The sequence below is a fragment of the Primulina eburnea genome, chromosome 9 (genome assembly GCF_022965805.1).
Source record: "Primulina eburnea isolate SZY01 chromosome 9, ASM2296580v1, whole genome shotgun sequence".
NCBI classification, from domain to species: domain Eukaryota; kingdom Viridiplantae; phylum Streptophyta; class Magnoliopsida; order Lamiales; family Gesneriaceae; genus Primulina; species Primulina eburnea.
In genome coordinates, this window is record NC_133109.1 from 1,713,673 (window position 1) to 1,740,667 (window position 26,995).

The 26,995-nt window shown below is 34.7% G+C and overlaps 2 protein-coding genes across 2 annotated transcripts; both read left to right on the top strand.

Moving 5' to 3' along the window:
* Positions 1 to 6,208: 6,208 nt before the first annotated feature.
* On the top strand, positions 6,209 to 7,951 carry LOC140842148 (uncharacterized). The gene is made up of 3 exons (XM_073209957.1): positions 6,209 to 6,366; positions 6,819 to 7,145; positions 7,592 to 7,951. Exons 1-3 carry the CDS (start codon positions 6,291 to 6,293, stop codon positions 7,762 to 7,764), a joined length of 576 nt encoding a protein of 191 aa, XP_073066058.1. The 5' UTR covers positions 6,209 to 6,290; the 3' UTR covers positions 7,765 to 7,951.
* Positions 7,952 to 24,048: 16,097 nt separating this feature from the next.
* On the top strand, positions 24,049 to 26,936 carry LOC140841050 (probable CoA ligase CCL9). The gene is made up of 4 exons (XM_073208215.1): positions 24,049 to 24,372; positions 24,568 to 25,615; positions 26,065 to 26,168; positions 26,545 to 26,936. Exons 1-4 carry the CDS (start codon positions 24,172 to 24,174, stop codon positions 26,761 to 26,763), a joined length of 1,572 nt encoding a protein of 523 aa, XP_073064316.1. The 5' UTR covers positions 24,049 to 24,171; the 3' UTR covers positions 26,764 to 26,936.
* Positions 26,937 to 26,995: the final 59 nt, after the last annotated feature.

Genomic DNA, 26,995 nt, shown 5'->3' on the forward strand with positions numbered 1-26,995 from the left:
AATTTGACTAATTTCGTAACCGAAAATAAAACGATGCCAACTTACAAGATGATCACCTATTTTTTGAAGCCTAATCTTAAGCAAACAATATTTGGACTGAAATATAAAACAGGCGTATGTACACCAAAAACGTTTTGCTCGTATCTCACAGTCAGACGTAAACTAGAAGTACAGTTAATTAAAACTTGCCATTATTGTGATTAGGAACGTAGAACTAGGTACATTATTGAACGAGTGGGTCGTATTTGTGAGACGGGTCTCTTATTTAGGTCACCCATGAAAAAGTATTTTTTTTTTATGCTAAGAGTATTACTTTTTATTGTGAATATGTGTAGTGTTGACCCGTCTCACAGATTTATGATCCGTGAGACGGTCTTACATGAGACCCGCTCTAAATAATAATAATTTTTCATGGATGACCCAAATAAGAGATCTATCTCACAAATACGACCCGTGAAATCGTCTCACACAAGTTTTTACCTTATTCAATTATATCAACCATGTAATCGTCGTCCAGTAGAAATTCTTGTCCCTTGGTCAATAGATGGCAAATATTCTTCAATTTTACCATCGGCTTGTGGGGTTGGTCGGATGAGATAATAAAGAATATTTAATATTGGATAATAAATTTATACCTCGGAATCCTACCTAAAACAGATCCAAATCTCATATACCCAACCTGAGCTCAAATCTCTTCGACTCGAGAATCACACCTCGATATGGCGACTGTGAAGGAGTTCAGCACGGCATGTCCGAGCTCAATGAGGTGAATAGGATCTCAAAAATAACAAGAGATATGGAAAAAGCATGTGTGATTACGCCTATTCCTAATCCTAAATGGAATGGAACGACGTAGGGATCCATATGTAAACATAATATCTATTTAGATGCGCTCATCAGGCTACATATACGATAAGGTAGCCAAGAAAACGATGTTGGATTAATGGACAGTCGACCTAAGCGGATGCCGACTGGAACTCGTGGCAATAAGGCGGTGGACCAAGTTCTTGCCATATAAAACTTTCGACAAATCTTCTATGATAAGAAAATAATTCCGGAAAAAAATAAGGATATACAATTCAAATTACAAATTATTAAACATGACATAAAATCAGACCTAATCCCTTATTAAAGATTACTCTACTTGAAATTTTTCAATACCAAGCACCTGCCTCTCCCTACTCTATAAATATCAAGTACCATCTTTCACTATTTCATTAACTTCTTGTTTCACACAAGGACTAATATATTTGTAGCGTTAAAGTTTGTTCTCTTGACTGACTTAAGTATCAGATGAGCTACATCAGAAAAATTTACGACGCCTTCTAACGTTTGTTCATCCACGTAGGATTCACCTCGACTACTTCTCGACTAAGAGATTCATGTTCGGCTGAATACTAACTATCATTATTAGATAAATTTGGCTCACCAAGTCGAACCATATTAGTGAGAATTTTTTAACAACGTCAATCAAAATTGGAAAACGTAAATAATATAATGATTTATAACTTCAGAACTCGAGTCAAATAGTTGATAAGATAAAAATACGATAACAATAAGGCAAAAACTTGTGTGAGACGGTCTCACGGATCGTATTTGTGAGACGGATCTCTTATTTCACTACAAAAAAAGTACGGGATTAGCGACGGTCAAAACCGTCGCTAAAACCGTCGCTAATCCCGTTTGGCGACGGTTGTAACGACGGTCAGTCAACCCGTGACCTGCTGCTCCGTCGCCAAAAAAAGTCACGGTTTAAAACTCCCGTCGTTATATAGCGACGGTTTTTATGAAGAACACCGTCTCTATATTGGCGACGGTTTTGAAAACCGTCGCAAATATAGCGACGGTGTTTATATAAACACCGTCGCTACTTTAAGCGACGGTTTTTTAAAAAACCGTCGCTATATTAAGCGACGGACATAAAAACTCCGTCGCCAATATAGAGACGGTGTTCTTCATAAAAACCGTCGCTAAATGGTACGGTGGTTTTTTAAAAATACCGCCGCTTAATAGCGACGGTGTTTATCGTAGAAATCTTTATAACACGATGTTTATCCGTAAAAATCAGAAAAAACCTATACGCAAAACGTAAAATCATGTAGTAAAATTTCTGTGTAAAAAAAAAATTGAAACCTGATTTGTGCGAAGATTTGCAGCTCCCACGTAGTGTTCGAAGATCGGATCGATCAGCAAATCTACAAGATAAATACCAAAAAATGTTAGTACGAAATAAAAAAAACGAAACTTCGAAAAAATGGATAAGAGTTTAACATCTAACCTGATATAGACGAAATTGTTTAAGAAAATGATCGGGAAGGGCAGTATAAAAAGAAACATAGCGACGGTTTTAACAAGAACCGTCGCCGATCTAGATCGGCGATGGTTCTATAAAAACCGTCGCTCTACGATCGGCGACGGGCTATCTTAAAACCGTCGCTATTATAACGACGGGTATAAACAAACCGTCGTTATATTAGCGACGGTGTATTAAAAACCGTTGCTTATCTATATAGGCGACCGTTTTATAAAAAACCGTCCCTATTTTTTAGCGACCGTGACACCTAAACCGTCGTTATACTATTGCGACTGTTTTATAAACCAGTCGCCATTTTTTAAATGGCGACGGGTATTTTACCCGTCGCATAAAATAACGACGGGTTTTTTAAACAGTCGTTATATTAGCGACGGTTTATCAAAAACGGTCGCTAAATAGCGACGGTGTAAATTTAACCGTCGCTATTTTAGCGACAGTTTTGAACTAAACCGTCGTTTAATTAAAATAGCAACGGTTTATTAAAAACCGTCGTTATATAGCGACGGTTTAGTTAAAGTCGTCGCTAAAATGGCGACGGTTTGCGAAAAACCGTCGTCATTTGGTCCGTTTTTTTGTAGTGTTTGGGTGATCCATAAAAAAAATATTACTTTTATGCTAAGAGTATTACTTTTTATTGTGAATATGGGTAAGATTGATCCGTCTCACATATTAAGATCCGTGAGACGGTCTCAACAATAAATATTCTCTTTCGTATCTATCTCTCCTTGATGTTTCGAAATTGAATATGAAACCGCAACGTAGGCCGAGCAAGTGTTAGCCTACCTTTTTTCTTGATATTCGTTTTTTTAATGGCTGAAACTCAAATTTGTTCGATCAATCCAGATCAAACCGCACCTGAATTTAGTAATAAAACTAATAAAAAAAATTGGGTTCATGTTAATATTTTGATAAATTGGGCTCAATAGTGTTTTTTTTTTGCAAACAAAAAATATATATATTAAGTGGTGCAGAATAATTGACTGGGTCTAGAGTCTAGTCCCCTATCGACTCTTCCTTGGTTTACTTTTTGGCTAGAAGACCAGAGTCTAGACATACTATAAATTCGCAGACATTGAATTCGGCCAACATTTGTGAACAAAAATAAAAAGAAAAATCAGACATTTATTATAGTTGAGTTTTTCAAACCACAACCAAATGGACTTCTAAAGACATCATAAATTAACGTACCACATGCATATTAGTACCTAACAAATTTAGTTTCAGAAAAATTTGCAATTTATATCATGTATATTTGTCTATATGCAACTTTGATGCTTTACATAGTCAAATTTGAGTACCAATTGTCCGCTTTTTAATTTTTGGTAGTTTTAATCTTGAGTAGGGTCTCTTGTGAGCGGTATCACAAATCGTTATCTGTGATACGGGTCAACCCTACCGATATTCACAATAAAAAGTAATACTCTTAGCATAAAAGTAATACTTTTTCATGGATGACCCCAAATAAGAGATCTGGTCCTCAATGTTTTCAAACCGGACCGGACCGGCCGGTGGATCGGTTCAACCGTGAACCGGCCTTCAGACCGGTCCGGACATAATAAAAACCCGGAAACAGATTTAACCGGAAAAAATCGGTTAAACCCGGTTCAACCGGAAAAATCGGACAACGCGCCGGTCTCAGGGAACCGGCCGTGGTCTGTGAAATTATTAAAAAATTGCCCAGAGATCGGCGACGGTTATTTCAAAACCGTCGCTATATAGCGACGGTTAAAGAATAACCGTCGCAATTTAGCGACGGTTTGTTTAAAACCGTCGCTAAATAGCGACGGTTTTTTATGTTTGCTACTTTTTTTATAATTAATCTTGATGTTTAATTGGGCACTTAAACTTGGTCATCCCTATTTGGTTACATGTTATGTGTAATTTGGATTTTTGAATTTGAAAAATGATTTTTATTTTGATATTTATTGTAATTTTCATCTTAAAAATTAAATAAAAACTATAAAAACATAAATAATCAATATTTTACTATTTTATTTATTATATAAAATAAATAAAATATTAATTTTATTGATCCGGTTCGACCGTCCGGTCGAACCGGTTGAACCGGTTGAACCATTTTTTAAGGCTTGACCGGTTCGATTAACGGTCCGGTTATAAAAACACTGATCTGTCTCACAAAATACGACTCGTGAGACCGTCTCACACAAGTTTTTACCTAATATATTTTCATTGAGACAACTGATGTAATTGCAGTCTACACATGTGAGTGTCACCTCGAAAAAATGACCAAAATTGTATTAAAAAAAACAAAAATATTGAACTGTTACTAAAATTCGACAACATAGATGAACACAATTGCAATTTGAATTGTGTCACGTTCTTGTGGTTTCAATGGGATTCCAAATTACTTTTATGAAATGGAAATGGAAAGAGTCAACTAGCAGCCGGGAAACAGACATTAATTCCACAGTAAATGCCATTATTAAAGTAGAATGTGTCTAACAAATTAAGTAACATTATATTCCAAGAGAAACCAAATTAAATGAGAAAATGACTTTCAATATTTTTCCAATTTCCAAAGTCCCGTCGTACACGGCGAAAGTCTTGCTTGAACAATTAATTTTTTCCCTGGAATATTGATTTTTCCAAGAATTATTCTATGTTGGTGATTTTTTTTTTTACTTTTTGCCAGCACTCTTTTTAAGTCCAAAAAATTTGTTGTAATTAATTATTCTTATATTTGTGGGTAAAAACTGACTGTGAGACACTCTCACGGGGTCTTATTTTGTGAGACAGATCTCTTATTTGGGTCATCCATGAAAAAATATTACTTTTTATGCTAAGAATATTACTTTTTATTATGAATATCGGTAGAGTTGACTCGTCTCATAGATAAAGATTAGTGTGACCGTCTCACAAAAGACTTGCTCATATTGTGTAATAATTTTTTATGATATTCTTTTTAATTGCGCATAATGGTTTAATGACTATATTAGTGATAGAAAACAAGTATGAAAATGGAGAGATTAAAGTTATTTTACTTTTGAAAAAAAATCGTACTTTTAATTATAATTTAATCATCCACTTTCATCCCAAGTTTGAAATAGAATTGATTGCATGTCATAAGTTTCAAAACTGATTTTTTTTTTTTTTGAATATTTTTCTGTATAATCATATTAAATTTTACAATTTTTTTTCGATAATCCATTTCACAAAATAAATTTTCTTGAACTTTTTGTGCAAGGTGTTAATTGTCTCGCATCGGTTGGATCAATAACCTGGGAATTGTATATATTGGCTTGGACAATCCTCTCCCCTTGAGCTAGCTTTTGGGGTTGAGTTAGGTCCAAGTTCCAATCTTAACATGGTATCAGAACTCAAGTTCCACCGTATGTGTTGGACCACCCGTTCTACCCATAATTGGGTCATTTGTAAACTCCACGCTCCATATATTCATTCCTAAGCGTGAGAGGGGTGTGTTAATTGTCTCACATCGGTTGGATCAATAATCTGGGAGTTGTATATATGGGCTTGGACAATCCTCCCCTTGAGCTAGCTTTTGGGGTTGAGTTAGGTCCAAGTTCCAATCTTAACACAAGGAAGGAATAATAACAGTTTGCAAATATTTTAATGTTATAAATTTTTAACAAAAAATTAACGTTTTGAAAGTTAGTATATATTTGTTATAGCACTAACTAAAAATGCATATATAAAGTATGGAATTGGGATAGATTTTGTAAAATAAGATCTTAATAATTAATTAACTAGCTAAAAATGTGTGTTACATTATACGTAGCTTAAAATGGGTCAATTATAACTTAAAAAACCCTTTTAGGGGTCAAATCAATCGATGGGTATGCCAAACTTCTTGGAAAATTAGAGTTTCCATGTATTTTCCACACGATTGCCTCGTGTATATTGTATAAATAAGTCTCATCTTGCCAAAGGTTCTTGCATTCAATTCATATTGTTTTCTTATCTTGAGGTTGCTAAAGAGCTTCTTCAATTAGCTTGTATGGCCTCACAAAGAATTTCGAACTCTTCAATTATATTTGCTCTTGTATCGGCCTTTTTGGTGCAAGGCATTCTAGGTGAGTCGCTCTTTGGCTGGCTTACAATACAATAGTATTCTATACACGTACTGCGTTTTTGTATAGTTGATTTTTTAGATAATTGTTCTCGACATTAAGTTAATTCTTCTTAAAAATATTTGCAATTTGTTTTGTGGTGCATTGTAGTTATTATTTGGATTAGCATTTGATTTGTCACGCCCCGAGCTCAGGCATGTGCTTGCGTGACTACATAATAGACCCATATAGTAACTACTTCGTATTCGTCGTCGCTTTACGAAAATGATTAATTCAAATTCTTATAGAAATCTGCTCATTATAAATTAATTTTAAATAGAGTATCACATGATTCGACTTTTTATATTTTTTATATTATTAATGTCTTAAAATTATGGATTATTGTATATTTATTGACTTTTTAAATACGAATTATGAAAAAAAAAAAAAAAAAAAAAAAACCCATTCTCTGTCAGGCAATGTGGAGTGCGAGAATCTTGACAAAGAGCGGTGCGCGTTTGCCGTATCATCTTCGGGGCGGCGGTGCGTGCTGGAGAAGAGCGTGCGCAGAAGCGGGGAGGAGGTGTACATGTGCCGCAGTTCGGATATCGAGGCCTACAAATTCAAGAACTGGATCGAAACAGATGAATGCATAATGGCGTGTGGGCTGGACAGAAATGCGCTCGGGATCTCGTCCGACTCTTTGCTGGAATCGCGTTTCGCGCTTAAGCTTTGCTCGGATGAATGCTATAAAAAATGCCACAACGTTGTCGATCTTCACTTCAATCTTGCTGCCGGAGAAGGTAAGCATTTTAAGTCATTATACATACTAGATATTTTGCACGCGCACAGTATATTTTCTTTTATAATTATCTATGGATTAAAGTGAAATTTGATAAATTATCGAGGGACTAAAGTACTATTTGAATTGTCGTAATTTAAAAAAAAATAAAAATGTTTTTTGAAATTGTAAAAATAAAGTAAAAACAAAAATGTAAATTTGATATCAGATGAGATGAGAATAATAGTAATAGATAGATGTTAACCAAGATTCATTCGACTCGTAATTTGCGTTATACCCTCGTTATAAATCCAATGGTATAAAATCATAAAACAACACGTAAATATAATTGAATTAATCGATCTATATTTAATGCATCTAGAAAAAATTTAAATTACATAAAGTATTCAAACTTATAATAACTTGCAAAATGCAATGATCATACCAACGTACAAATTTCTTGAATAGGCATATATCTTCCCAAGCTATGTGAAGAACAAGGAGCAAACGCACGCCGTGAAATGGCAGAGATCAAGAGCTCGGGATTGGTCGCACCTGGACCAGGTTCATCCCCGCCGTGGTACCCTACTTCTCATGATAACTTCCTATCGGCCTCGGCTCCTGCATTGCCTCCTTTCTAGATTATTATCGTCGTGGTCGTGATCGTTGTCGTTGAGTTCGAAAATGATATTGATATAATAAATCGTTTGTCTTTATTTTGAAACATTCGATGGTATATAGGGCGAGGCCGCAGATTTGTAATGTGCATGTTTTGCTTGTTTTTACGAAATAAATAATAATAAATAAGTTGAAGTTGGAGGTTTGCAACGTGATTGGCATAATTTGAGATATTTTTGTTCCTTTTGATCTTGTCACGTTAAATTTTATCCATAAAATAGAGTTTGTGAATTTAATATAATTATTCTATAGTTATTTTTTTCTCATGAAATTTTATATTTATATATTATAAAAGAATAATTGTAATTTTAAATAATAATTCACCTAAAAAATTGAATATATTACAGGGAAAAAAAAAAAACTTACTAATTTGCACATCTTCTCAAAAGCCCATAGTTGAGTACTTTTGATACGCCTGATTTGGGGCATAGAATTGGGCCTTCAAAATCGAAACAATGGGAATAACTTTTTCTATTTGTCGTACTAAACACAACCTTAAAAAAATTATTTAGAATGCTCACGTTGTCCAAACGAGGAAGCATGTAATTAAATTAGGGGTGTCAAAATGTGATACGACACGTCAACCTGACACGACCCAATATGAAAAAAATCAGGTTCGGGTTGGGGTTTTTCGAGTTCGGGTTGGATTCGGGCTAGTGCCATGTTAGGCGAGTTTCGGGTTAGGTCGCGGGTTGACCCGCGAACTTTTTTTTTGAAAATATTACCTATATTTTTATATATTGTATGTTTGAACAAAATTTATTGAATATTTATATGATAAATTTCATCATTTAGTATTTATTTTGCATATTTTTATTTTTTAACAATTTTTTATTTGATTTTGTAAATATACTTTTAATTTTCTACGATTAAACTTTCAAATTTAAATCGAAAATTTTGTTATTATGTGTTTAAATAAAATATTATTATTATTTTTTATTTTTTTGACTTTTTTTCACTAATTTTTAAAAAAAATTAATAAAATTCGGGTTAGACGGTTAGACGAGTTGAGTCGAGTTATATGAGTTCGTGTTCGGGTTGGGGGTTTTCAGGTTGCTTCGGGTTCGGGTTGAAAAAAAATTCGCGGGTTGACCCGAAACCCAACCCAACCCACCACCGATTGACGCCCCTAAATTAAATCCGATCGAATGTTTAAAATTTAGCGTAAGCTCGAGTACTTATTGTTTTACCAAAAATGATACGTTTTGTCACGTCCCGGGACGGGAGTTGGTTGACACTGACGTTGCTCTCCAATTTACATTAAAAAACAACAAGCCTCATAAGTACAAAATTCAGAAACCAGTCTTTTTATTCATAATACGGAATAAATCAATTGTCTGTTACAACTCAAATACTAATGTTTTACAGCGGAAATGTAAAACCAGACATAACAGTGTCTTAACAGATGCAGCGGAATTAACATAAACATAAACTGAGAACAATAGTCTTCTTCACCAGCCCAAGAACTGAATCTGTTCTTCTTCTTCTTCTAATATTTCTTCCTCCTTCTTATCTAAGATGGGTTTGGTGGATGAGTGATATGGTTGTCACTCAGTAAGCAGGGGCGAGAATAACTCCTATATTTCAAAAACCATTTTTACAGAAACAGTAATACAATAATGTACAGAAAACTCTTATTTTCAGAACAGTAATCAGAATTCAGAAATCACAGGTTTCGGAACAGAAATCAGAATTAGTAAGCACTGAGTACGTTAGTGAATTTCATGGCTAAACTGATATCAGTCCCCTATATGTTCTCTCCTCTAAGGGGTGAGGCCAAAATCAGAATCAGAATTCAAAAATGTTCAGAATATATATTCCTACTATTAGTTCACTAGGGAGTTTCAATGCTTTAAAATCATATATATCAGAAATTAAACATTCAGAACTGTGCTTTAAAACAGAAATTAACAAACTGATTTCAAGATATTTATACATAAGCCCATTTACAGTAATTTGCTAGAATTTCGGTTGAAGTCTACTGGAAATCTGGTTGACTCACTACTGGATTTTACAGCTTCAAAAAATACACTCTCTTAGTTCTAATTTCAAGTGATAACTCAAGATTTTGGTAACAACAATTTCAGAGATTGAGGGTGCTATTTATAGGCCAAAATCTGACTGTTAGTCTTCCAATTAATGACCATAATCTACCATTAACAACCTTTATTCCATGTTAAATGCTTCAGTTACAAGTCAAGAGCAGAATCAGTAGCTATCTGCTGGAATTTCGCTACCGAACTCTTCTGCTGCTGGATCTTGTCTGCTGGATTTTGTCTGCTGGAAAATATCATTTTCTGAAATATGAGTTGCTGCTGGAATTGTTAGTTTTTTCTGGAATTTTTCATTGCTACTGAATATTGTTAGCTGCTGCTGGAAATTCAGGTTCTCATACGTTCAATCTTATAATTAATATCAAGGTCATTGTCATGTTTCAACTCTGATGATTGTAAATTCGTGCAATCATTGGGATGAAAAATGTTGAAAACAATTATCGTGTGACGATTAATATATTATATTATATAAAATATTTAAATTGATGCATCACACTCCACCTTTGACTCATATTTCAAACATGAATCTATAATTGATTAAATCAATTGTCTACATCTAATATTACATATAGAAACAAAGAGTTGTATGGATGGAAATGATCATGTTGCCTTTATGGTAATACTCTAAGAACGTATATGATAATGAACGTTTATCTTTATTGGAATTTTAAAGTTTAATGAATGAAAATTAAGAAAATAAATTAATATGTTTGATTGGAAAAATTCGAAACGAAGAACGAAGCTTAATGAATGAATATTAAGTTTGGTGGTTCTGAATTAAACTCGAAACGTGTTCATCAAATGTTGAAAGACATTCAAACGAGTAGTTGGAACATGTAAGGGACGAAAATAAAAAAAAAAATCGGTCGTGAACAGTAGCAGGCGCGCATGTGCGCCCCTGCAAAGATATCTCGGCAACGTTCGAGCGGGCGCCCCTGCAGGTCTTCGTGTCCCTTCGAATTTTTCTTGCATTTTTTCATTTCCTTGGCATTGTTTGATGATTGTGGTCGAAGGGACACCACTATGAATGAATCATGTCTTTTCACATGAAAATATTAAATGTTGATTTATTGAAAATCAAAAACATAACATACAAATATATCATTTGTATATTGTCTTCTTTCTTCTTCAACAAGAGAGAGTTCATTCATTTCTTTGTGATAGAACTTGAATATTTGAGTGCTCATTATTCAAGATTTATAGTTGTATCCTGGGAGAAGATTGTCACAAACCTCTAGCACATTGTGAGAGACAAATGCTTCTTAAAGAGAAAATGTTCAACAATTATCTCTACAAAGTCATTCCTTTGTTATCTTCTTGTTTCTTCTCTCAAATTTGAATACCACAAACAATCCTTACATATGAGATTTACTGCAAAAATGTGATGTAAATATGTGTGTTTCTATCAAATTTTTAAATCGAACATATATTAAAACATATAAGAATATTACGTAATATAGAATGACCCGGTAATTAAGCGGTAATTATAAATCTCACAAAGAAATTCCTTGACATGTGACAAATATCACCAACTTGATTTTATCACATTATAACATTGTAATTTCTGGAAGATATACTTAGATTTATAAATATTTGATATATATATATATATATATATATATATATTATATATATATATATATATATATAATGAATTACGTGGGACCTATATAATTTTGGATCATATCATATTATAATATGATACTATATAATGTATCACGTACCTGGCCTTGTATTTTTGGACCTCACAATGCTAAGGTTTCTTCTATGCGGCGACATGAGATATCTAGTCGGTTGTCTTTGATGTCTGATATTCAGTTTATTATATTAAAATATTTTAATTTTTTATATATATTTACTTCAAAAGTATAATTAATTTCAAACCATAATAATTTTAAATAATAATATTATATGCGTATAATCATATGTAGAATTAATAAGAGTGAGAGTGTATACGCTAGTATAAAATATATTTAAATTTCATAAACAAATTTTAAAAGAGTTTGAAGTTTTTTATATTTTGGTTCCGTCTCTGAAATAAATAAGAGTAGGTTTTGTGAGACAGTCTCACGAATCTTTATCTGTGAGACGAGTCAATTTTATCGATATTCACAATAAAAAGTAATACTTTTAGCATAAAAATTAATACTTTTTCATAGATAATCCAAATAAAATATTCATCTCACAAAATACGACCCATAAACCGTCTCACACAAATTTTTATCAATAAATTAACATCTTCTATTCATATTTTAAATTTGAATCAAGTCGATGATCTATATAAAGATAATATGTAAAGATAATATATAAAGATAAAATGTTAAAGACCACACAAAGTGCAATAAAAATTTGCGGTTAGTAAATTTTGTTGTTAAAAATTTAAGATATAATAAAAAAATTTGCGGTTTGTAAATTTTTCTTAATAATATCAGAGATATTTATATCATCAACCTACGTTTTTTTCCCTTGAGTGGTGCAGCTTAGATTATCTTTCAAGGAATTTAACTTTTTGTTGAAATTATTTAAGTGAAGTATATATTTTATTGAAAGTATGATTGAATTTAAATTCAAATTAGTTAATGCTTTGAATTATTATTATTTCTCGAGGACTTTGTAGCCATAAGAGTTTTGTGGTTAGAAATTTTACAAAGAAAATTCCAGAAAAAATATTAACATCTCGTTTGTCTCGTTTGTCTCTTTATACCCACAATAGTGAAATTTATAATATATATTTTAATTTTTAGTATATTATATTATATTATATTATATAATAAATGGGCCAGCCTAATACAAAGTTTGTACCATGACAAAAAGTTGTGTCAGACGGTCCTACGGGTTGTATTTTGTGAGACGGATCTCTTATTTGGGTCATCAATGAAAATGTGTTATTTTTTATTATAAAAGTATTACTTTTTATTGTGAATATTGATAGAGTTGACTCATCTTATCGATAAAGATTCGTGGAATTATCTCACAAGAAACCTATTTTTGTACCATAAGCAGGGACTTGATATCTAGTTGCCGCTTGTAACATCAGTATACTGATATTTTTGTTTATAGACAAATAAAATCAGTTTAGATTCCGCACATGATATTTCATCAAGAATTTAAGGTCTTGGACGAATATAGTACAAAAATAAACTAGCTATTAGTATGTATAGTATATGTTTTCGTGGCTTATATTCATTTCTCCAAGCTACTATTCTTTTCTAATATACTATAGTCATTCAAATTAAATTAATATTTTTAATATTTTTTTGGAAATTTTAGTGTACACACACAATCAATCCAAATGCACGACTGGTGTGGAGGTATTAATTACATAAAAAAAAAAAAATTGTGTGAGACGATCTTACATTTCGTATTTTATGAGACAGATCTCTTATTTGAGTCATCCATGAAAAGTATTGTTTTTTTATACTAAGATTATTTCTTTTTTTATTGTACATATTGATAAGATTGACCCGTCTGACAGATAAAAATTTATAAAACTATGTGATAATAGACTTATTCTTGTTTACAAAGTATATGCGATACAAGATTCACCGGTGCTTCCTCCAAACACTACACGTGCTTGCATGACTCATCGTGTTATTTGAAATTAGCAAATTCCAAATCGACACGTGTAAGAAAACTGAAATATTATTAAATTACAAGAATGAAAAATTTATTATTATATTATTATTACTGTCGTTATCTTTATTATTGTTATTATTATTATTATTATTATTATATGACAAGATGAAAATTTTGCTTAATGATTTGTTCCTTGGCTTTATTTACTTCCTGAGTGTTTGACAAAATGTTTCCACAAGATGCACATCGGCAGCTGGTTGAAGAGACTGCACATTTTTAGAATTTAGATAGATTTTTTGGCATACAACTGATAGATCCTAAAAATTCGTTTGAGACGATCTTACTTATCGTATTTTGTGAAATTGATATCTTATTTAGTTGTGATATTGATATTTTATTTAGATCATCAATGAAAAAGTGTTACTTTTTATGCTAAGACTGCGTTTGGTTGCAGGATAAAATAAACTAATGATTAGTATGTAAATGATAAAGAAAATGATTGTCGTAGATATGTAATATATGATAGTATGTTTGGTAAGATTTTTAAGTGTGTGATAATTTTGAAATTTTTCATGAAAGGACAAAATTGCCCTTCCTCTTTTTTTTTTCTTCTTCCATTCCGGCGACGGCGGTGGTCCGACGGCGGATCCGGCAGTCGACGTGGCGGCGACGGCGTCGGTCCGACGGCGACGGCGTCGGTCCGACGACGGCGGCGATGGCGTTCTGGCGAAGGTCCGGTGATAATTTTGAAATTTTTCATGAAAGGACAAAAATGCCCTTCCTCTTTTTTTTTTCTTCTTCCATTCCGGCGGCGGCGGTGGTCCGACGGCGGATCCGACAGTCGACGTGGCAGCGACGGCGATGGCGTTCCGGCGAAGGTCCGGTGACAGCTGTGCGGTGCGGTCCGGCGTATGTCCGGCGACGGTGGCGGAGGTCAGGCGGTGGTCCGGCAGCGTTCCAGCAGCCGAGGTGGTTCAATAGCGATGAAGGAAGAAGGGCAAAATTGAAAAGAGAGTACAGATAGAGGAGGGATTAATAATCCTACGGAGGAAGGAGGTATTATTTTATCACACGTAATACCACCTAATCACTCATAGGAAGGATTGAGCTGGTTAAATAAAAATCGTACCAAACGTATGATTAGGTTTGATAAAATAATCTATCACACCTAATCCGTCCAACCAAACGCTGCGTAAGAGTACTATTACTTTTTGTTATGAATATCGGTAGGTTGACAAGTCTCACAGATAAAGACTCGTGAGATCGTCTCATAAAAATCTACTCATTGTAGACCATTAATGACTTAAGCTAAAATATCGCATATTTTGAAACTCAATTATAATAAATACTTTTTCGAAATTTTGATAAATGACATAAATTAAATAAGAAAAGATATTTTAAATCACAAAATGGTTTCAAAATTTTATTTTAGCCCCACATGCAAGTGGCTGACCGTGATCTCACGACCACAAAAGTATAGGGATGGATCCCGACTGCTAGTAGTCATCTGAGGCTATGAGCTTGGGAAATAGGTCTTGACACGAGAAGGGTCGGATGGAAACATATTCCATTGTCGAGCACTTTGTGTTATCGAATGTTACATCAACCGACAATGCATCAAGCCCGAGAAATTTGTGGTCAAGAATCCGTGACGACGACGGTTTCTTATCATTATTTAGGACATTCATGAAACTACAATCGTTTCGACCTCGTTACTTTGTTTTTATATAAGATATTTATACAAAATTACCAAGAGAGTTATCTTATGGACCTTTTTTCTTCCCTACTAATCACTATATAACTCGCAAAATAAATAATTTATTACTAATTGAGACACCTATTCGTGGATGCTTCATTATTTTGACTTCTTACACGTTTCATTAAACACCCTGGAAAATGTAAATACTTTAAATTATCGGAGTTGGTTAGAAGAATTCTTATAAAATAAAACATCTTAGTTTGTTTTCTGCGGAACGACGTAAGAGTATGTATTTCTATTTATATTTTTTTATTCATTAAATTTGTATAACTAGTTATAATTTTACTTTAAAAAATGGTTCAAAAATATTTTTATATAATTAAAACTTGTCAAGAAAATGTATTAGGAGACGCGTAATCAATGACGTATGCGAAGCCACGTTGGTGGAAGGGGGGTAGTCTGGGGTGGAATCTCCTGTCATGTGCATCAAAGTAACCAAGTATAAATTCGAACTATTTTGTTTTTTTTTTCGACTTTGTGATTAAATATTTGTATTCAACTCTCTATATTATTTGGGACAACTCCGCACCCGTGAAACTACAATCGTTTCACCTCGTCATTTTGTTTTTAAATAAGATATGAGTAGATCTCTTGTGAGATGATCTCACGAATCTTTATCTGTGAGGTATGTTAACCCTACCGATATTTAAAATAAAAAGTAATACTCTTAGGTTAAAAAATAATATTTTTTCATGGATGACACAAATAAAATATCTATCTCACAAAATACGATCCGTGAGACCATCTCACACAAGTTTTTGCCATAAAATATTTATACAAGATTACAGAGGAGTAATTATTTACTACTTTGAAAATTATCTTTTTATCAAATAAAATGACTTGGTGGTAGACATAACTTCAAGAATTTGAGTGAGTCTTATGTGAAACTGTCTCACGGATCTTAATCTGTGTGACGGATCAAGCCTACTTATATTCACAATATAAAGTAATATTCTTAACATAAAAAGTAATACTTTTTCATGGATGACTCAAATAAGAGATCCGTCTCACAAATATTGTCACGCCCCGAGCCCTGGCCCGCGCCTGCGTGACTGCACAATGAGCCCCTATAGCAACTACTTCGTATTCGTCCTCGCTTTACGAAAATGATTAACCCAAGTTGCTATAGAAGTCCATTGTAAGCCATTATAAATTCATTTTAAATCTTGATTTTTTCCGATGTGGGACAAGGGTATCACAATCACCCCTCCTTCAGAACGCGACATCCTCGTCGCGGCCTGACCCCTCGATCCACCAGCACCGAGAATCTTGAGGTGGCTCCTACAAGTTCAAGAGGTGGCTCCCGTCATGTAGCACTTTGCCCCGCAGGTTCAAGAGGTGGCTCCCATGCACGTAGCACTTTGCCCTGCATAGCACTTATTTCTCGGTATTCCATGCCGGTGACCGGCTCTGATACCATTCTGTCACGCCCCGAGCCCTGCCCCGCGCCTGCGTGACTGCACAATGAGCCCCTACAGCAACTACTTCGTATTCGTCCTCGCTTTACGAAAATGATTAACCCAAGTTGCTATAGAAGTCCATTGTAAGCCATTATAAATTCATTTTAAATCTTGATTTTTTCCGATGTGGGACAAGGGTATCACAAATATGACCCGTGAGACCGTCTCACACAAGTTTTTGCCCAGAAATTTATTATACCAGAATTTGAATCCTAACACTCAAAATTTCCCTTTCAACCTATTTTTCCCTTCTTCCCATTTTTTAAATCAAATTAATCCTTTAATAATATAAAATAAAAAACACAAAGAAATAATAAAATAAAAAAAAATGAGAAAGTAGGCTTGATTCTTGGCCATTGCAATTCATGATGATGTTTCTTGTCCTATATCAGAGACTCAAGACTAACTGTATTATCAGATTACTTCTAGTTTGTATATGTATGCAATTTGTTTCTCGTTTTACTTTTATGTATCATGAAGAATATTGTTATTTCTCTTTATTTATGTAACGAAGAGAATTATTTTATTAAGATTTTCTCGATTTGAACCTCATTTTCTTTAATAATGTACGTTCGATGTTTGTGTTTTGGCAAATTTGTTTATTTATTTTTATTATGTTTAGTATTTACTTGTAATTTATTATATGGAGTGAACGTTCCTAAAATTAAGAAGACTTATTGTTGGAAGTCAAAGGAGTGAAAAAATCACACCTTACACAATCACCACATATTTTGTTTTATAATTTAGTAATTGTAATGTTGTCTTGATTAAACTGATTAAATTTTATTTATTTGTATCAAGTGTAAATTTTATGTGGGGACCCGGGCTCTAACTCAATTCTTTTAGGATTTATTGGATCTTTTCTAAAAAAATTCGGATCAAAATTTTTGTTTTTTAACGTTAATTCAAATGTATATAAATCATACATAAGCAACAACTTTATTTCATTCAAACATAAATAGATACAAGTCTTGTTCTATTTTCATAATACAACTAGTGTTCACTACCAACTACATTTCATATATAGTACATGTCTAGTCAGAACCATTAGTAATCTTCTGCGCCCGAAGTCACCACTCTATCAATCTCTCATCCTCGTCGAGACCCAGATCATGTCTCACATGTTGCCATGCACACATACAGACAAAACAACAGCCGGAAACTCCGGTGAGAACGAATCTCAGTATAAAACATGTTATACATGCATATACGCAATGTAAATCATGAAGCACACTAATATGAATAAAAACAATAGCAATGTGTTCCATAATCTATGAAACCAACGCAATATAAGCATGCAACTCAAATCAATTCATATCTTGACTCGACTCGAACTCTAACTCTAGGGATCCCGGTGTGAATAAACGTCATTGTCTGTCACCTACCCTCCCAATCGGGGTAACGGTACGTCTTATTCCTAGACTTCGGCCCTGTCTGTATCGAATGTCTACAATCGGAGTCAATATGCTCCTATGCGTCGATAACACCGAACATCTAGTTTGGCAAGTCTGCCAATGACTCCTATCTCAATGCTTGAATATAAATCTATAATCAAGACATAATCGAAATCAAATATAAACAACAATCTAGTATGTGATTTTGGGAAACTCTAACCAAGTCTGATTCGAGTCATATCTCCCGAATTCACATGAATTATATCTTTCTTGCCGTACAATCTTTGTCGTAGTTGAAGGCTCGATGTCGAATCTGTCAATATCAAGTCTGGAATAACAATTGAAGATGCATTCTATCAATCTCTAATTCAAATCAATACATGTACGAATCAATAATCTATCTTGGTACATTTCGACGGCATAACGGTGTAGTTTCTCGATACCGATTAACTCAAATAGCATCAACCAATAGCAATCAACATAATCCTCATTAATATTAATCCCCAATACTGAAATCTGCATATTCTCAATCACCATATGTCACGTCCCGAAACTCGGGATTGACACCGGCGTTGTTTAACAAACACACAATCGAAACAACAAGCCTTTCGTAGCACATTATAAACCGAAACCAGTTTATAAATCATAATCTCAATGAAATAACAATTGTCTTTACAATAACGAAATCCAACTAAATAGTAAATAATGCGGAAGCGTCTTACAATTCTTTAAATCATAAATTCGAAATAAAGCCTATTACTAATCTGGCAAATCACCAACCCCAAAATTGATCCGTCTCTTCGTCCTCAACCTGCTCTTCGGACTTATCTGGGAGGGGAGAGTAAGGGGGATGAGTATTTTGGGAATACTCAGTAAATGGGGGACTTTGAACACAACATAACCAATTTATTGATTTAATAACATTTTCGAAACATATCATAAACGTACATCATGCTTTTCATAATCGTAACGTAAATTCCATAACATAGTAATACTGCGATTTTTCACCTTTAAAACAGTTCTATCCCACTGTTAAGGGTCATATGTTGGACTTCCACCCATTTTCAGGAAATTCTCACAGTGTCAAACATAAACGTACCAAAAGTTTGTAAAAACGTATAGATAAAACGACGATGCTCGACCGTATTTTTAAAACAACAAAACCGAGATTTCATATGCGCAAAACCAAAATTTAAAACAGCCCACTTATAGTATAATTTCTTGCTAAAAACGGGGATGATTGGCTTCGGGAGGTGGGTCGTATCCTTGCTCCTCACTCGGTGGGAATTCGGCTTAAATTCTTGGACGATTTTGTGCAGAGTTTCGGCTAGGACAAGGTTGCTGAATTTCGAAAATATGCAGCAAGGGGATTTTCGAAAATTAGTGTAGGAATGCTAGGCTTTGATGTGGTATTTATAGGTGAGGGAAAGGGGTTTAATTAAGGCACAAAATCATGCTCAAAATTGGCATAAATCTCAAAATTTTTGGCTCTAATCTTCTTGCCAAATCTCGAAAATATGGTTGTCAAGTGAGGGGATTTACTTCCCAATTTTCTTGTAGCTTGTATCACACACCAAACTTGCATATATTCTCCCCATATTTCGAAAATTGCATGCCCATACATAACATATCCATTTAATATTGTATCTCCAAGAGTATCCTCACATATCCCATATAAAATATTCTCCAACATGTAAATCTTATTTAATACAAAACGAGATCTTATGCTAAATTTTCCTTACAATTAATTAATTCTATGGTGGGGAAAATCCTGGTTCTTGCATCCATTCTGTCACGCCCCGAGCCCGAGTCCGGGCCTGCGTCTGCGTGACTGCACACAATGGGCCCCTATAGCAACTACTTCGTATTCGTCATCGCTTTACGAAAATGATTAACCCAAGTTGCTATAGAAGTCCATTGTAAGCCATTATAAAGTCATTTTAAATATTTGATTTTTTCGATGTGGGACAAGGGTACCACAATCACCCCTCCTTCAGAACGCGACGTCCTCGTCGCGGCCTGACCCCTCGATCCACCATCACCGAGAATCTAGAGGTGGCTCCTACAAGTTCAAGAGGTGGCTCCCGTCATGTAGCACTTTGTCCCGCAGGTTCAAGAGGTGGCTCCCATACACGTAGCACTTTGCCCTGCATAGCACTTATTTCTCGGTGTTCCATGCCGGTGACCGGCTCTGATACCACTTAAATGTCACGTCCCGAGACCGGGGTTAGTCAACACCGGCGTTATTCAACAATCACACATATATGCTGAAAATCATAACAATGTCATATGCTATCATTTTCTCGATCCGTTTACGTTTCTACGATGTTCATGATATCAAGCACACATAACTACAAGCATATTAGAACTTCCCCAACATGTAAACTTCAAAACATGCTGAAACATAACCAAACTTACATCCCCTTGTATCCCTTACTGAGAGGAGCACAAATCTGAACTCGGAATTAAATTCGGTTAATCGAATCTTGCAAAACTAACAAGTTAAGCTTGAAGGAACTTGCTGAACTTTCATGGGGTTCTCTCGGTTCTCAGCTACTGGAAGAAAAGGAAATGAAGACACATACAACATATATGCATGGCAAGGGCAAGTGGCTTCTTTTTCAGCAAACGCGTATGACCGCGAGTGCGCTGATTCTTAACCGCAGGTGCGCTAAGCTCACGGCACCACTTTTCATTTTCCAAAATTCGACGACCGCATGTGCGGTGTCTTTTGGACCGCAGGTGCGGTCTTGGTTCGTGCCAAATTCCCTAACCTACTGGCCATCAACTGCGGGTGCTCTTCTTCTTAGACCGCGGGTGGGGTGTTGCTTCGACATCCTATTCAAAAATTCAGAGTTAATGACCGCGGGTGCAGTCCTTCTCTAGGCGCGGGTGCGGTCTTCCTTGCATTCAAAACTATAATTTTTCATGCCTTTTCCATGTCTTTCCTACTCCCATCTCACTTAGTGCCTCTCATTATATGTCATGCATTCTCATATCTTCGAATATCACATCAATGAAGACTAATAAATCTCAAACCTTACATTTTATGTATAGAGGAAATTTAACACAAAACGTGATGCTTACTCTTTCGATTTCTACAAATACAAATCGATCATTCACATTCAAGAATATCGTCAAACTAGGCTTGAAGGATATTTTTCTCTCGAGTATTTGGATGATATTTATTGAAAGAAAATTACTAAAAATATTTGTATTGATGCTATCATCGAAGTCTTTGAAACTTTTAAGAAATGTGGAATCTCTTTTAGCTATTTTTTTTTATTTAAAAATATATATATGATACTTAGTCGAATATAAATGATTACAAATTTATTTTTTTCTTTTAAACATTTTTTTGTCTTTTGTAAGTGGTTCCTAAAGCCTAAACCCTAGAACAGCCCATGCTCACAATACTAATTACACCAGCTTGCTTATTTTACTAGACTTGGTTGCAATAAATATTTACCAAATTATAAATATATATGTAAATTATCAAAGTTGGTGAACTTTTTATAAAAGGAAATTTATAAATGCATTTTTTAAAAGTTAAATGTGAGAAATGTGGCGTCGATATTAATATCGAAGACATTAATTGGTGGGTTAATTCAGTTTTTCTTAGAAAGACTTGCAATCGGTTTATTTCATCCTACTCATGTGGCATTATTCTCATGATAGGATGGATGACCAAGATTTGACCATGCATATATAGGACTCACTTTTTTTTTTGAAATTGTATGCGTGACAAGATCTTATCCGTTGAAATAAAGTGAAGACAATGCTCACATAAATAGGATCTCTTCTACCCGGGCAATCATAGAAAACCAAGAACAATGATGAGCACATCGATACAATCATGCTGTTAATTCCGAGATGGAGCTCCAAAAATTAGATCTATAAATAAAGAATGTAGAATATAAAAAATTCAATTCGAGTAAGAAAACCATAACATTTTTTTTTAATGTACGAGAGAGACTACATCCAATAAAAATTTTATTTTGTATATTTTTTTTGTAGAAGTTCATTATCACCTTGTCTTCTTCCATTATTTCTTTTAACATATCGTCGATTGTACTCCAAATTTTGTCATATTCCATGGCTTCCGATGCCAATAAATCAGTTGTTGTGCTCTGCTTTCTATAAATATGACGCACTTTGATTTTTTTTTTTTATTTAGGGAGTAAATTCTGACATTTGTGTATCAAATGATGATAAAAATGGATATTGAAAGATATGTCAACCATCGTTGGTTTTTAAAACTTTAAACCCATAAAAAAAGGGTCAATAACAACACATTAAGACATAGTTTGATACACATGACAGGATAAACATGTGATCGACATATAATATAAAGATAAGTTAAAGATAAATAAGATGTAGGATATTATATTTAATGTTTGGTATTAGTTTAAAAAGAGTGATTAAATTTATATATTAGATTGTAACGATAAAATTAACCTTATCATAATAAATTTTTAATTTCAAAGTTGTTGTTTGAGTTCATCATGCACCGACAGTGCTTGCATGATTTATTTATTTTTACCTAATTTTATATGTTATATAAATATGATAATTGAGCCCTTGATTTTGTGAATCAAGTCAAATATCAATTTTTAAGGTTAATAGACTGATACAATAATTTTATTGAGATTTATAAAAATAATTTATATAATTATCTCGAGTTCATTTATATAATTATCATATATATAATATATAAAAATAAATAAAAAAATTTATTTGATTTTAATTTTATATTAAGGTCGAAAAGTATGAGCTTTTACAAGAGATAACTTTAAATATTTATAAAAATCATTTATATAATTATCTCGAGTTAAAAACATAATTATTTTAATAATATATAAAAATAAATAAAAATATTTGTTATGTTTTATGATTTTTATATATTGAGAGCAATTAAGTCATTTGTGATGTTTTTTTTATCATTAAATTAAAATTATCACATCTTATAAAATGAATATGTTATCTTTGTATAAAATTATTTATCACCTGCAATATCATAAGCTTTCTAAAACGGTACCAAACGTGAGATAAATGAGATTATTTATCAATCTCTTTCTTATTCAGTATATTAAATTATACCAAAAATAGTTTCAATATTTAGAAGCAACGAAGAAATCCTCGAATGACAAAAATACCATCAAATAATAATTAAATAACCATTTCTCACATAAACTAGAAAGAAAACACACATCATGTCTCGTTTGAATACAAAACAATCAACTATTGAAGTCATAATTGGAATTTGAGTGATTTCCACATAAAGTTGTATAGGATAACTAAATGAAGCCGGTTCAAGTTTAGGAATTTATCGAAGAAGATATCTTTCACTTGACAACTCTACACACAACATCTACATCGACGGACAACTCACACTCACTCTTCTCGAACCATTCATCGTTTCAAAAGAACCAACAAACTTTACAATCAGCTCGATGCCTTTTAAAATTCTGGATCCCTCGCCAAAATAGGAGAGCAAATGCGAATGCAAGGCAGCACGTTCCAACATCCTCGTTGTGAATTACATATCTTGAGGACAAGTTATATCGGTTTCATATCTTTGCTCACGAATGAGATGACATTTATTTGTCGAATGTGATGAAACATGTCCAAATTGTACATTCAATAGATGAGTGTTATTTTATTAATGAGCTTGAGTCAAACTTTGAATGAAAAAATATATATAATCAATTAATATATCATTTTTCACATAGAAAGATATCTGAAAATAGGGGAAAAATGTTCTTCACATATTAAACACATGTAATGTGTGTAAACGAAATATAAATAATTTAAAATAATATTTTTTTAATTGATTGTGGAGAGCACACGAATCGAGCTCACGAATTCGAGAAGTATATTATAACCACCGCAAAACGCCACGTGGCGCGAACGCGCCTTCCTCAGACTCGCCTCCACCGCTGCAATATACATGAGATCTGCCCCGCAACCCCATGCCACCCTATCCCTATATATACACGCTCTCATGCCACAGACTTCTCATTCCAACTAATATTTATCACATCCCCCTTCCACTGTTTCTTGATTCTGTGTTGGTTATCATTCCAGATTCGTTTGGTTTTTCTGCAAAAGATATTTTGTTGGAAAAATGGCTAGTTCTACGCTCACTGGCTTGCTGAAGCATGTCGCCGGAGTATTCCCTTCTCGGAGAGCCGTCTCTGTCTCCGGGAAGTTTGATGTCACCTACTCACGCCTGAATCAGATAGTGGAGGAAGCCGCCGCACAGCTCGTCGCCGCTGGTGTGAAACCCGGCGATGTGGTTGCGCTTACTTTTCCCAACACCGTTGAGGTGAGTTTTCGAGATGGGTTCTCTTTGATTTGGCTGGAGACGTGTTTGATTCTTGTTTCCTCGTGTTTCACGCTCTTTCTGTTTTGAGTTTTTTGTTTAAAAAAATAATCTTTTTGATTTGGTTATTGTTCTGGTTTAATTTTGGTATTGATTGAAGAATTTAATGAGCTAATATAATTTAATCTCTGATCGCAGTTTGTGGTGATGTTTCTGGCCGTTGTTCGAGTCCGGGCCACGGCAGCGCCGCTGAATTCGGCCTACACATTCGACGAATTCGAGTTCTATTTATCAGATTCTGAATCAAAGATTCTTCTCACGTCGAAAGAAGGGAACGAGCCCGCTCAGGCCGCCGCCGCGAAGCTCAACATCCCTCATATCTCCGCCGCTTTACCCGCCGCTGACTCAGAAATCATACTATCCCCATCTCCATCCGGGGTAGACCTCAGCTCCCTGTCTGAACTCATCAACCACCCCTCCGACGGTGCCCTATTCCTGCACACCTCCGGCACCACCAGCCGGCCAAAAGGCGTCCCTTTAACCCAGAACAATCTATACTCATCTGTACAAAACATCAAACAAGTGTATAGAATCACTGAATCAGATTCCACCGTAATCGTTCTTCCCCTGTTTCACGTTCACGGCTTGTTAGCCGGTTTATTGAGCTCCCTCGGCGCTGGAGCCGCCGTGACTCTTCCCGCCGCCGGGAGATTCTCCGCTTCCACCTTCTGGTCGGATATGATCAAGTATAAGGCCACTTGGTACACCGCCGTGCCCACTATCCACCAAATCATATTCGACCGCCACCTTAGCAAACCCGAACCGTTTTACCCGAAACTCCGCTTCATCCGGAGCTGCAGCGCCTCATTGGCGCCAGTGGTCATGGATCGGCTAGAGGAGGCGTTCGACGCACCGGTTCTGGAGGCATATGCCATGACGGAGGCTTCCCATTTGATGGCTTCGAACCCGTTACCGGAGGATGGCCAGCATAAGCCCGGGTCTGTCGGGAAACCCGTGGGTCAAGAAATGGGGATATTGGATGCAAAGGGTGTGGTGCAAGGGGCCAATGTCAACGGGGAGGTTTGCATTAGGGGTCCAAATGTTACAAAAGGGTATAAGAATAACCCGGATGCTAATAAATCTGCTTTCGAATTCGGATGGTTCCATACCGGAGACGTTGGCTTCTTCGACTCCGACGGGTACTTGCATCTTGTTGGAAGGATCAAGGAGTTGATCAATCGTGGAGGTAGTTTTTATATCTATTTTACTTGGATTATTCCTTAGTAATTATGTTCTCTGTATGTGACATTGTTTTTACTTAAAAAATGTGTTAGTTAGGACTTGGTTTACATTAGAATTATTCTGTGAATATGGTCATTTAGTTGGTTATTCCCAAGTTTGGTGTCCGATTATCTTGATTCTTGACGATGACTGTATCCTAATTTGCACATTAGCTGACCCTTTACTTTGTGGTCCGAGTTTATGCATCATATTATATTATATTATCTATATGTTAAAAAATATATAATATAATATGATGTTAAAAAGATGGAAGGTTGGAACATGGCAGTGGTCAATGGTATGATAGTATATGTTCGTGAATCTCGTGGAAAAAGTCGAACTGTGTGATCAAATTTCCTTTGAAGTTGCATTGATTATGAAAGTTTGTTACATGAAATTTTTCGACGAATGCAGGGGAAAAGATATCGCCGATTGAAGTTGATTCTGTTCTTTTGTCCCATCCGGAGATCGCTCAGGCCGTTGCGTTCGGAGTCCCTGATGATAAATATGGTGAAGAGGTAAAAATAAAAAAATAAATAAAATTTGCCATCTAGGCCAAATCTTTCTCTGTCTTGATTTTGAAACTATATGGTAGTTGTTTTTCGTGGTTATAGTTTAATGTCTTTTTCAAAGAGTACAACTTTCCACTTGCAAACAAAAGTAGTCACGATGAACAAACAACCACCCACTACTTCGAAAGTGACCCAGAATGATCTTTTGTTTGCACAATTGATTCTCGAACATGGTTGCTCGTGTCTTGGTCATAAAATAAACTTCAAGTGCACGCATCCCACGAAAATGAAAATGACAAAATAAAAAGAAGACGAAGTTCGAGTTCGACATGTACTGGAATTTCTCACCCAGCGGTTATGACTTGTGTTCCAATTTTTTCAGATTAATTGCGCGGTAATTCCCCGAGAAGGATCAAACTTGGACGAAGCAGAGGTTTCAAGGTTCTGCAAGAAAAATCTGGCTGCATTCAAGATCCCGAAGAAGGTTTTCATCACGGATTCGCTCCCGAAAACTGCTACCGGGAAAATCCAACGTAGAATTGTGGCTGAGCACTTCCTTGCACAGATTTCTACTGCCAAGGTTCCCAAGTTTGGAGCTTAGATCCAGAAAATGTGCAACCAAATATGCCCTTCAGTTCTGTATAATTGCCAAGAATGTAGCCTTGAGCTCTATAGGGAATGAAAGATTGTAGCTTTGCAATGGGAAAGATTAATATTTCTTTATTCTTGTAAACTCTGACGAAGATATATATGAATGAATATTTCTCTATGTAATTTAGTTGGTGCAAAAATCGTTGCAAAGAACGATTTACACCGTATAAAATTTTTGATAA